At 49.1% G+C, this 13,470-nt stretch overlaps 1 protein-coding gene across 1 annotated transcript in view; it reads left to right on the top strand.

Annotated features, from left to right (window-relative positions):
* Window positions 1-1,337: 1,337 nt before the first annotated feature.
* Window positions 1,338-13,470, top strand: part of Ack (activated Cdc42 kinase) — a 116,519-nt gene continuing 104,386 nt past the window's right edge. Inside the window, exon 1 of the mRNA XM_055066337.1 lies at window positions 1,338-4,409. Within this exon, the coding sequence (XP_054922312.1) occupies window positions 3,465-4,409 (945 nt within the window). The 5' untranslated portion in view covers window positions 1,338-3,464. The remainder of the gene's footprint in view (window positions 4,410-13,470) is intronic.

The raw sequence follows: 13,470 nt of genomic DNA, 5'->3' as shown, positions 1-13,470 counted from the left end.
CTTGCCTTTTGTCAAGCTATATCTTCGCATTTGTATATTCATTGTATCTTCGCATTTCTAATGCATGTTTTGCAGAACTCCTGCTTTCTATATGTGTTCTCTGTTGCGACTATAATTTCGGTGCAATTAGTCAGAGTACACGACCGGTGACAGCTGCTCCTGAGCAATACATTGGAACGAAGGACGCCGTCATTGAGATTTTTCCCTGGCAGTTGCGTATGTACAAAATACTAAACAAGTTGCTTGAATGACAAAGCTTAATTAAAATATTTGTCTTCAACTTGTTCATTTCATGGCCTTTACGTCTTTCATATCAGCGGCATGCACTGCTTTGCTGGTTTTGAACTGATATAGCTCTAAAATTTGCGTGATATTTTCTTTACTTGTTAAAAAAAAAAGACATGGAAGCATTGATACGATTTATTTCTGGCACAAGTTTTGGGACACACGAATATATTCTCTTATGAAAAAAAGACATATTTTAGTTCTGACAGTGCGTAGCGTTCAAGAATTCGTTTGCAGCATCTTTGCCAGTGGCAATGCAGTTATTATTCACATATTTGATGCCTCGACAGATTCTATACGGAGGAGGCCGAGCTGCAACGGTAGCCCCCGCCCCCCCCCCCCCCCCCCCCCCCCGAACGAAATTTCTGGCTACGCCACTGGTTGGCGGGTTCTCCTCAATAATCATTAGACACATCTCTTCTCTACAGAGCGAAAGAACAGTAACAGCGGAGAGGAAGGGCTTCAGGAGTTTGTCACGTACCGTACGCTGACGCATGCACACATATTTTAAAGGGCAATGCCAGTGATTTTGCGGTGTCCACTGATCTTAATAAAATTTTGAATATACGTTCTCTTTTGCACTCTGATTATTTGTGGCAAACAATATGGCTGCAAGTAATTTAGCATTCCTGAAAACGAATTTCAATGATTGGTTCTGTTCCCGACTCATGATTTTTTACTGGCCACCCTGTTTCTGTGACGTCGGAGACTACACCGCCACTGTCGCTGAAATCACCGCTGTCTATATTGTTCGGAAGATCTGTAAAAGCTCCCTTGGTCGTCAGGAGGCATCATCGGCTTCGCTCCTTTGGCGTTAGCGCCACGTGTACTGCGCGTTTACATTATGGTAGTGTAGGATTTGACGACAGCAACTCATCGTGACGTCACGCGAAGCAGCTACCTGTTTCGGTTTCACTATCTCGTTTATTGGTTATTTAAATTGATGAATTTCTAAGCAAATTGAACCACCCTACCGGTGACACGAATCAATGCCAGGCGAGGGGGGGGGGGTTAGGACATTTGGACATCTCCTCCGGATCCGCGCATGAGGGTAATGCTCATGTGCGACCACATTGTCATATGAAACAAGGAATTTTTGTTGCTTTAATCAGCTTCATTTTAATGTCTATTTTTTGGACAGCGGTTCACGTACCCGTGTTTCGTAATATGAGTTAATTTCGGCCCAGCCTACTTTTGTGTTGATATGTATGTTAATACAGACTGACCGCGTGTACAGCGTAGATAACGCAGGTTCTTGTACTGGACCCGCCGTGGTTGCTCAGTCGCTATGTTGTTGGGCTGTTGAGCAAAAGGTCGCGGGACCGAATCCCGGCCACGGCGGCCGCATTTCGATGGGGGCGAAATGCGAAAACACCGGTGTGCTTAGATTTAGGCGCACGTTAAAGAATCCCAGGTGGTCGAAATTTCCGGAGTTCTCCACTACGGGGTGCCTCATAATCAGAAAGTGGTTTTGGCACGTAAAACCCCATAATTTTTTTTTTCTTTTATTGTGACAGCAATTACAAGGACACTCGAGGCGCGGCGCGCCGTTACCTCCGCCGTGCTGTGAGAGTGCATATCTAAAGAAAAGCTCGTACTCGTTGAGGCGTATCTTGTCTTCAATCAACAATCGTCATATGTCTTGCGTGCGTTTCCTTTCTTCAAAATTCTGGGCTCGGTATACTCTCCAGTCAAGAATGATGTATGCGACGCGCTGATAACGCTAGGGGAATCGAGGGCCCCGATTTTTGTTGGCCAGAACTGTTCGCGATCTGCTGGAAGTACCGGGCGTGCAGCGTTAAAGAAGGAAAAGGCACACAAAAAGCTACCTAGCGATTAATCATTGTCCGGGGATAGGTAAGCCACCCACGATATTAAAAATTACATTCTGGGGATTAACATGCCAAAACCACGATATGATTGTAAGGCACGTGCCTTAGTTGGGGACGCCGGAATAATATTGCCCAAAAAGGTGCTAACTTTTCTTTGAGTGTAGCACTGAATTTGGTAGGGAAAAAATAAAATAAAGCAAAGTGAACTGTTTTCTTTACAAAATGACATTTACAGCGATGTTTCTCTCATTCGTCTCGTCATAGTACCGTCCGGACACTTTCACCGAGCACGGCCGCCTTTATGCTCGAGCGATAAGCTTGCATCAGGAACGCATATGTAGAAGCCTCCTAGGGAATTCGACTGCAGCGCGCGCTTCTATTAAGCGGGGAAGCGCGGAAATATTTTCTTTGACTTGGAAATGCATGCACTAACCCAAGAGAGAGTACACGTGGTTTCGGTTGGTTCCCTGTGTTCGAGACTACTATCCCCGTCAATCTTCCTTTGCGAGAAAAAGTGGCCGTTTCGAGCTTTGGTTTGTACTATCGTGGTTAGTGGAGAGATAAAATTGCCTTGATTGAACACTTTTTGCTTTGATCTGCATGCTAAATATGCGTTCCAGGCAGGTGCGATGCGATGAGTTTTCCGTGAGCTTGGTTTCTATTTATCGCGTTGTAGCAGACCGTTTCGGAACTACTTGCTGCTATTTCGACGTTAGACGTGACTCCGCCCTAGAGCAATTCGCACGGTCAAACGTCACTTCTTGTTTTATGTTGATGGAACCAATGCGTTATTGTACAGTTGTGTATGCGACATAATAGGGTTCCGGTGAACTCTAACATGAACTAACGAAGCTCTCTAAAAGCTTTATGTTGTTGTTTGAATAGCAAGGAAGTTTCTTTTCTCCGTTATTTTCCGACAGTGCGGATATTGCGTCGCCATTGTCGCTGCTGTGACGTCATGTGACGCATGTGTTTGGCTCCCGTCAAAACAAGAGCGAACGAGCGTACGTAAACGCGGTTGTGTCGTGACGCGGACGGACAGTGGATGTTCCGCTTGCTTCAACACGGTAGGGCACGTACGGACTTCTCTTTCTTGCCTGCTGGGTTACCGAGAAGGGGTTGCTGAGGCACGCTGCCGACGCTGCCAGCCACAATTGAATGTCGCAGGGGACGACCGCCGGAGCGAGGCTTAGAGCGCTCGCGAGTTGACGGCTGGCCTCGATCGTGTGCGGTCGGACGAGCTACCGCGGATACTTTCATGGCGGATGGTCCCGTTCTGCGCTCACTATGTAAGCCACGGACCCGATTAGGAAGTCGGCACCCCGGAAACGGGCCGCAAGAATCAGCATGAGTGCCAGCGGTCTAGGCGGCGGCAGCAGCACGCTGCGGCGGTCGGCAGGGTCGTCGGACCCGGGCGTCACCGCCGCGGCGGGCGAGGACGCGGGTGTCGAATGGCTTTACGAGATCCTGCGCGAGGTGCAGCTAGAACAGTTTTTCATGAAGATCCGGGACGAGCTGCAGGTGACGCGGCCGCGCCACTTCGACTTCGTCCAGACCGAAGACCTCGAGAAGATTGGCATGGGCAAGCCCGCGGCGCGTCGTCTGCTCGACACGGTCAAGAAGCACCGCGCGTCCCAGTGGAAGCGGAACCTGCTCAACCGTCTGCTTCCCGTCGGCGTCAAGGCCCGGGGCTCGTCCTCGCCACAGCAACAGCAGCCGGGATCGTCGGTCGTGATCGGGGCCTCGCCAACGGGCGACCTGAGCACGCTGACGTGCTTGATCAACGAGAAGGACGTGACGCTGGCGAGCAAGCTGGGCGACGGCTCGTTCGGCGTCGTGGTGCGCGGCGAGTGGGACGCCCCGGACGGCCGCACAATTCCCGTGGCCGTGAAGATACTCAAGGAGGACGCCCTGTCCCAACCGGGCGCCTTCGAGGACTTCATGAAGGAGGTGAACGCGATGCAGCAGCTGCGCCACCCGAATCTCATCCAGCTGTTCGGCGTCGTGCTCAGCGCGCCGCTCATGATGGTCACCGAGCTGGCGCCGCTGGGCTCGCTGCGCGACTACCTGCGCAAGCAGTGCCGCCGGCTGCCGGTGTCCCGGCTCGTCGAGTACGCCGTGCAGGTGGCCAACGGCATGGCGTTCCTCGAGTCGCGCCACTTCATCCACCGCGACTTGGCTGCTCGCAACGTGCTCCTAGCGGCCGCCAACGCCGTCAAGATCGGCGACTTCGGCCTCATGCGCGCCCTGCCCAGTCACGAGGACTGCTATGTCATGGCCGAGCAGAAGAAGGTGCGCCCTTGCGTTCATTCATTCATTGCAGCGAATTTCCCATTACAGCGGATACTCGATCGGTAATATGACGCGTCTCGATGTGCAAAACAAAAAGTGTTCATATTTCTGAAATTCATAAATGTTAGGGATAGTAAAGTATTGGCTAAGACACCGAAACAAATGGAATCGTTATACTAATCAGTTTCGAAAAAAAAAAAAGAAACGCAGCATTTGGGACTTCCATCTTCCATGTTTGTATTGTAGAGACTCTGTTGTAACCTGTGCTTTTGTTATGCTTGTCCCCAGTTCATGGAGCAACAGAAGCAAGGACATAATCTTGCATAAACAGCATGTGGCCAATGCAAATGATACATTCATGTCACCTCTAGTAAGGTGTTGTGGTTTGCCATCTCATTTCTGCAAACTCATCTTGCATTGTTGAAGTCCTCTCCGTATGTCGTGAGCAGCAACTATGTTTGCAACTGTGATGATGAATAGTCAATTAACTGTTGTGTCTACCTCTGAATAGTTCATCCACCTTGGATACATTGTCAAACAATGCTTGATTCATTATTCTTCTTGTCCAACAGGGCTGATGACGAAAATAGATTAGAAGCATCATCAGGTTGGTGTGCAGGATGAATGAAGTAATTTTTTTAAGGATCCCTGCAACACATTTGATCAGTGTTGTGAAATGCACTTGATTTTAAAGGACATTAAATTTTAGAAATATTTTGTAGCAAAAAAAGGGTATTTCAATGCATTCTGTAGAAGTGAAGTTATTGGTACTCAAAGATCGCCTTTCATACCTTTCGCTGCGCTCTTGCTCCTTGCTTAACAGCTTGCACTTCGGAGGCTACAGTGGAACGGGATAGCACCCGCAGTGGTCCACCCACTGAATGTTACAGTGGCGGTCAGTTTAAATTTGGTTTTGGATGTTCACATAGAAGACGCTAATTCCAATTTTGGTGCCGATGACATATTAAACTCGGAGGCTATCCTTCAACTTATGGTTGAGTTACTATAGGGTTTACATACTGCATTGGCAAGCACTATTGCTCTAGCTATTGGGGTAAACCTGGTTAAGCCGTTAAATGTATTTAAAGTCGGTCAAGCAAATTGCACAGGGCTTGGTCCATGGCCATGGTGCACACTGTGCCAGTCGCTGCATGGGTTCAGTTGTGTTGCTTAAAGGGACTGACAACCAATTTTCATGCCACCTATTTTTTTTTTTTAGTGCAATGGAAAGCTTACTGGTCATGGTGTCCAATCGTGAAGTGGCAATGCAGAAAGCGCCATGGAACACCTTTTATAAGGATTTTTTGGTCTCCAGTGCGCATGTAGTCGTCCACTGGAAGCATGTTGAAAATGCTGATAGGTGAGCGCGATAGCGATTATACGCCGGCATTAGTGGAAGACAGACGACAGGTGCGGTCGTAGCTGTGAGAAGGTATTTTGTTTATCTAGTTGTCGTTCCTGCGATTCATGTTTTGAGAACTGTTACAAGTATTTCTGCGACAATAGCTACATGTTTTCATGGTTTTCTGTCCAACTGCCTTGGTATTTAAGCAGTCAAAACGAAAACAATCGGATCGAAAATGAAATGACGCTTTTACACGGGACATGCACTTCAGCGTGTTGTCATAGCCATGTGTGCGCTTTTGATTTCCAAAGCATAGAATAATGCGCGAGTGTTCAATAATATACCAGCTGAAATTTTAAGCAATAATTATGCTGCACTTAATGACAGTTGACTTAGAAACGTTAATCTTATAGAATACATTCGAAGTACCCAAATTTCACTGCCAGGCCTCACTACTTACTGGTTTTTGAGGCTTTCATTGCAAACTTAAAGTTATAATTCCTACTTAAATCGCAAACAGCGTGCCGGATTCTGTCACTATAAATCATGGTCATTTCATTTCCATCAACATCTCAACACATTTGGCCAGTGGTCAGTCCCTTTAAGTGATGATGGAACCTGTCTTGCAACGGTGGCTAAAGCGCTTTATGGCTGACATGGGCTTTGACCCATACGTTGATGCACCACTGCGCTAGGAAACGCGGACAGGCGACACTCTCCAGGCACTCTAACCAGGCTTGCCGAAGCTACAGGTCTTGCGGTAACCAGTGCAGTGCATTTTTATCGCCATCACCACCTATCCAGCCTACTCCGTGCTCTCCCTTTCCTCTTCTTCAAGTGTATATGTGTTTTCATGCTAAATAATAAAATTTAGCAGCCAGCAACTGTGCAGCAGCATTGCAGTTTCCCGTCCATGTTGAGTAAAAGACTGTGAAGTGTGTTTCACGCAACTCTCACAACTGCAGAAAACCACTGCATTGATGCTGCATTTCTACTTGTATTCAAGTGAGTCTACATGGGGACAAAATCAGCACGCAAAAACAAGGACACACTGAACCACGCAGATGAGCACTGCGGTAGCGCTCTGCAAAACTTGAGGGGCACCACAATTTGGAGTTGCGGAGGAGCCGGCACAACTCGACCAAACGACAGCCACTGAATACCGGAGAGTACTAAACTGAATTTTTATGTTGACAGTTTGAACACAGTCGTATCTTGAAATTTTTATTGTATAATGTGTCATGAACATTGTTACTATTGCAGACATTTTTGTGGCCGTTCATAAATTCATTATTGCTCGTGACATCTTCACACATCCAGTCAACAGTTGCTCAAGGACGTCATTGCATTATCATGTGCAGTTTAGATGGCAGGGGTTTGACGATGACCAATATTTACAGCGATGCTATACGTTCCCCGCTGCATGCAAGGGAGTAATATTTGGTTCGGGTGCTCAAGGAAGCATTGTCTGATCTAATTGCCATGCTCAAGAAGTGTTGCAGGGCTCCTTCGAAGGGACACTGAAGGCTATCACTAAGTCGACGTGGACTGTTAAAATACCGTTCCAGAAGCCTTTCAGCACTTGTTTTGTGCCAAGAATAGACCTAGCTTACGAGAAAATTTTGTTGCGAGGGTCTGCACACCTTTAGTGCAATTCAAATCGCCCGCCCCCAAGCGGAGAGTGGTGACGTTGCATACGCCCACACCGCCCTTTACTGCCGTCGTTGAGTAAAACGACACCCGACAGACGGTACTGTGGTTTTGTGCTCAAAATGCAAACGCACGGCCATGGAGAAGCCAAGTCAAGACAGAGCACCGCATTCAATGCTGTGGCTGCTCTTGGTCATGTGACGTGGACTGTTCAGGAATCCCACGACACCACAGGAATGAGGCATTCTCTGCTGCTTGCAGTTTGTATGAGTCTCGCAAGCCAGAAAAACCAGTGCAGCACCACGCGATAACCAAACTACTGAAGTTTGAAAGCACGGGTGGCACATAGTGGAGAAAATAAAACCTTTCTACTGCCCGCGTCGCTCTGAAGGTGTCATGATGTGCGCTAAGTTGCCGTGTACACATCATCAAGGACTTGCGAGCTCACGGTTTTGCGTGAGCTTTGTGAGTAAAGAAGATGATGGAGACAACGTGCCCTGCAGCTTTGGCACGAGCATGCAGAGAGCCATTAAAGAGAAGCATCTACTTTGTAAGACTCCGGCTTCAATCTGCGTTACATTTTTCTGGTGGAGGTGCTGGGTACATGCGACCACTCCCATATCGAACACCGTCTACAAGCCCAGTACGAAGTCCGGCCGAGCTGACTCCTCTTCATGTATGGACAAGCCATCGATTTCAAGGACTGCCACCTGGTCAAGTCTACCCGATCGAGTCAGAAGGATGAGTACATCGGTTCTGTCTTCTTCCTCAACCGCACCAACCGAGGTTGTCCTTAAACAGCCGCGAATCCCCACGTCCTTCCATGGGGACACCTTCAAGGATGTTGAGGACTGGCTCAATCACTTTGAGCGTGTCGCAAAATTCAATGGCTGGATTCTAGAGCGGAAGCTACACAATGCCTACTTTGCCCTCGAGGACTATGCACGGACATGGTTTGACAACCGTGAGGTGGTCCTATTGTCATGGGACGAATTCCGACGGCAGCTAATCAGCACATACACCAGCCTCGATCGCAAGGAGTGAGCTGAATCTGCAATTCAGGCGAGAGTACAGAGGCTGAATGAAAGCGTCGCAATGTTTGTCAAAGATATGTGCTGACTTTTCCAACGCGCAGATCTGACCATGCCGGAAGAAGCTCAGGAACTTAATGCGCAGTGTCAAGCAAGAGCTATTCGGTGGCCTAATACGCAACCCACCAAAGACCGTTGCAGAGTTTCTCGTGGAAGCTATATCAATGGAAAAGGCACTGCAGCAGCGAACAAGGCAGTACAACCGCGACGTGTCGACCCTGTCGTGTGACCCTCTCGCTACCCTTGGACAATACCGATGCCTTGCAGGAGCTCATTAGGCTTGTTGTTCCAGAAGAGCTCCAAAAGCTTCAGGTGGCTCCGGCACCGGTACAGCGACTCGCTCTGTCTGAGGTCGTCTGGGAGGAAATTAGGCAGGCAGTCCAAGTCCCAGAGCTAAGTGAGACACCACAGCACGAGGTACGGCAGCCACAGCCTCGCATGTCGTATGCGGAAGCTGCGCAAAGTTCGTAAACCTCGATTTTTCACGGTGTGAGCGACGTCCCGGACTTTCATGGTGTGCGCGCCCATTGAACAAGCGACTGGCGACTTCAGGCCTTGCCGCAAGCCATTCATGGCTGAAACACGACCACCTCGCAAGAGCAATGTATGGCGCACTGCAGAACGCAGGCCCTTGTGTTTTCATTGCGGTGAAGCCGATCACTTCTACCGGGCATGTCCTTACCGCCGAGCTGGGCTCCATGGATTTTCAGTGAATGCGCCGTGCCCGCGCAATGGTGAACGGCCCCTGGAGATTGAGGCCTACCTCGCGTACGCCAGTACCTCGTTTTCCCCACGACTTCGTGAGCTCTAGTCACTGTCACCCGCACGAAACAGGTCTTCCAGCCCCCTCTTCACGCTGAGCGCAACAAGGCGTTGCTCACTCAGCCCTGCCTCTCGTGAAAACTGAGTCCAGCGGCCTGTACAGGTGAGGTCGCTGACGTTGCGAACGCTGAAGATCCTCCACTACGACGACCGCGATATGACGTAATTGAGATGGAGAGAAATCAGTGTAGTTCGGCGTCAGTATCTTGTGACGTACCAGTTACCATAGATGACCATGAAGTCATGGCTTTAATCGACATGGGTGCGGACATGTCTGTTATGAGCCAGAACCTCGCGCGTATACTGAACAAAGTTTCGACGCAATAGACCGGAACTCAAATTCGTACTGCAGGAGGGCACCTCATAATTCCAATGGGTCGGTGCACGGCACGAGTCAACATTCGAGGCTTCACATACATCAGCGACTTTTTCATTCTTCCTGAATGTTCAAAGGACCTTATACTCAGAATAGATTTCCTTCAGGCGAATGGTGCCATCATTGACCTGCAAGAGTCTAGAGTCAGCTTCGCTACTACGCAAGCCATAGCGAACAATAATGGTGACATCGTGCTTCCCGTAGCTGACAATCGCGTCACGTTGCCACCCAAGAGCAGTGTGCTTACCCTTGTCCAATGCGACATGGAGGACGCCGCCGAAGGAATTGCCGAGGCAAACATCCCCCTGCTTCTTGCCCGCCACATTTTCATAGCCAGAGGGCTTCTTCAGGTGCGAGACCAATGTTCAGTCATTTTGCTAACAAACTTTAGCAACGAGTATCGGCACGTACCGCGAGGAACGACAATCGCATTCCTTTGCGAAATCATTGATGTTACTTACATTGCCACATTGGAAATTGCATCGCCTCAGCAATCTGAGTTACTCAGCCTAATAGAACGGATTCACGTTAACGCTGCTCTGCCAGCCCATCAGAAAGACCATCTACTGAGTCTCGTGAATGAATTTGCGGACTGTTTTTCAACATCATCCAAAGTACGGCGCATGTCCATCACAAAGCACCGCATTATTACGGACGAGTCCACATGTTCTGTTCGTCAGCATCCTTACAGAGTGTCTCCAGTTGAAAGGGAAGTGATCAAGCATCAGGTGAAAGAGATGCTCCAAGACGACGTGATCCAGCCGTCCACAAGCCTGTGGGCCTCCCCTACGGTGTTAGTCAGAAAGAAACACAACACACTATGCTTCTGTGTAGATTACAGAAAGTTGAACCATGTCACCAAGTGCAATGTTTATCCATTGCCACGCATCGACGACGCATTAAATCATCTACAACATGCCAAGTGTTTTTCTTCGTTGGATCTTAAATCAGGGTATTGGCAAATCGAAGTTGATGAACAGGATCATGAAAAAATAGCATTTGTGACACCTGACGGGCTTATGGGTTCAAAGTTCTCCCCTTCGGTCTCTGTTGCGCACCTGCCACCTTTCAGCGGATGATGGCTACCGTGCTTGCTGAACTCAAATGGCAAACCTGCCTCATATACTTAGACGACGTTGTCGTGTTCTCGAGCACATTTGACGAACATCTGGCACGACTCGAGAGTGTCCTTGCTGCGATCCATACTGCCAGCCTCACCATCAAGCCTGAAAAATGCTACTTTGGGTCACAAGAGCTCAAATTTCTTGGCCACGTCGTTGGTCCTACAGGCGTCCGACCAGATCTCGACAAGTTAGCTGCCATCGCCGAGTTTTCACCGCCCACAGACAAGAAGGCTGTGCAACGCTTCCTTGGTTTGTGCACATATTATAAGCGCTTCGTTGAGGGATTCTCCAGAATTGCTGAGCCTCTGACACGGCTTACATGTGACAATGTGCCTTTCATTTGGGCGGACGAGCAGCAGCAGTCATTCAATTAATTGCACAAGCGTTTGCAAGCGGCCCCAATACTTGCTCATTTCGACGAAGACGCTGACACTGAAATTCATACTGACGCCAGCAATGCAGGTCTCGGCGCAGTTCTTGTGCAGTGGCAAGCAGGTTGCTTAGCACCATTGCTTATGCAAGCTGCAGTCTCACCAAGGCTGAGAAAAACTACTCAACCACTAAAAAATAATGCTTAGTGGTTGTGTGGGCAATTAGTAAATTCTGGCCCTACTTGTACGGTAGACCCTTTAAGGCTGTCAGCGATCAACCGCACCCTGTGCTGGCTTGCCAACCTCAAGGATCCATCAGGCAGACTAGCCCGTTGGAGCCTGCGCTTCCAGGAGTAGGACATTACAGTTGTCTGCTGTTCTGGAAGGAAGCACAGCGACGCTGGCTGTTTGTCACCCGCACCACTCCTTATGACGTCGTCGGACCCTGACCATGACTTGCCATTTGTCGGCGTTATCGATGCCATAAAGATGGCTGAGTACCAGTACGCTGACCCTGAGCTGCTGCCACTGATCGAGCACCTTCAAGGAGTTGAAGGTGTTTTACCCCGCTCGCTCGTGCGCGGCTTATCATCGTACTATTTGCATGACAACGTCCTTTACAGGAAAAACTGCGGAAGCGGTCTAAATACGTACCCCCTTGTCGTGCCATCGGTGCTGTGCCAAGACATTTTGCAAGCCTGCCATGATGAGCCATGCGCGGGACACCTGGGATTTGCTAAGACATTAGCAAGGATACGACAGGAGTATTACTGGCCCCGGCTTTTTTCTTCTGTGTAACGGTATGTGAAGACCTGCTGCGATTGTCAGCGCTGCAAGAAACCACCAGTTAAACCATCTAGCTTTCTCCACCCTGTGGATTCTCCTTAAGCACCATTCTAACAAATAGGAATGGACCTACTTGGGCCATTCCCAGTGACCTTCTCGTGCAACAGATGGATAGTCGTCGCTACAGACTAGTTAACCCGGTACGCCGAAACCGGAGCTATTCCGTAAGCAAACTCCTATGAAGTGGCCAAGTTCTTTGTACGTCACATCGTCCTACGACATAGTGCTCTGTCTGTTTTCATCATCGACCACGGTACAGCCTTTACAGCCGAACTTATGCAGGACGTTCTCCAGCTGACGCATAGCTCTCACTGCAAGAGCACTGCGTATCACCATCAAGCCAATGGATTAACGGAACGTCTGAACAGAATGCTGGCTAATATGCTCTCGGTGTATGTCGACGTAGAGCACAAGAGGTGGGACGAGATTTCACCCTACGTGACCTTCGCGTATAACACTGCTGTACAGCAGACTACACAGTTTACGCCGTTTGAACTTGTGTTTGGGTGCCACGTCACGTCAACACTTGACACCATGCTACCTCCGGCTGATAATGGCCCGACCAGCGGACACATAAAAGGGTTCACACAAAGCTGAAGAAGCACTCCAGCTTGCCCGGCATCGTATCCGGAGCCAGCAGCATACCGACACCCTTCGATACAACCAGGGTCGACGCGACGTCCATTACAATACCGGTGCCGGCGTGTGGGTCTGGATGCCCATCTGTCGCCGTGGACTCTCTGAAAAGTTGCTCCGCCGGTATTTTGGTCCCTACAAGGTTACATGCCGCCTCAGTGACGTGACCTACGAAGTCGTCTCCTGCAGTTCTGATTCCGATTCGCTCCGTCGTCGTCCTCATGCTGAAGTTGTTCATGTAGTGCGCATGAAACCCTACTATGTGCATATGTGAACGCCGAAATGCACCTGGGGAGCTCCATTTCTTGTAGTCGCTGAAAGAACTTTTTGACGCGACTGAGACGGTCGTTTTTCACATGGGGGGGCAATTGACACAGTGATGTGGGGCTCCCGCACCGTGGGACGGCGCGATCAAAGGTCGGCGCCATGAAAGACGATGAAGCATGTAGGCTGCATGCTCTTCTCCTGGCCCGCCATTAAAGAGAAGCGTCTACTTTGTAAGACTCCAGCTTCAATCTACGTTACAATATACTTGTAGCCATGGTCCTTGGCCCAAGTTTTCGTCGTTCCAAGTAAAATTCTGTTAGCCTTCGTGTTAGCCTTCATTCTTTCAGCACATCTATTGCTCGAAAGTTCTTTCTTCACGGACTGCTTTGTGAAATAAACTGTAATTTCGGGCACTTTGTTGTGAACAGTTCGCTGTCTGTGTATCGACATGTTTTTGTCGGTAAGTTGAGGCAAACTCATTTTTCGAGCTATTTTGCTCACCTTTAAGCAAAGTGTTTTCATGTTGGGACACT

Source organism: Dermacentor andersoni, chromosome 6, assembly GCF_023375885.2.
Source record: "Dermacentor andersoni chromosome 6, qqDerAnde1_hic_scaffold, whole genome shotgun sequence".
In the NCBI taxonomy this organism is placed as follows: Eukaryota; Metazoa; Arthropoda; class Arachnida; order Ixodida; family Ixodidae; genus Dermacentor; species Dermacentor andersoni.
This window is presented reverse-complemented; position numbering and strand designations above follow the sequence as displayed.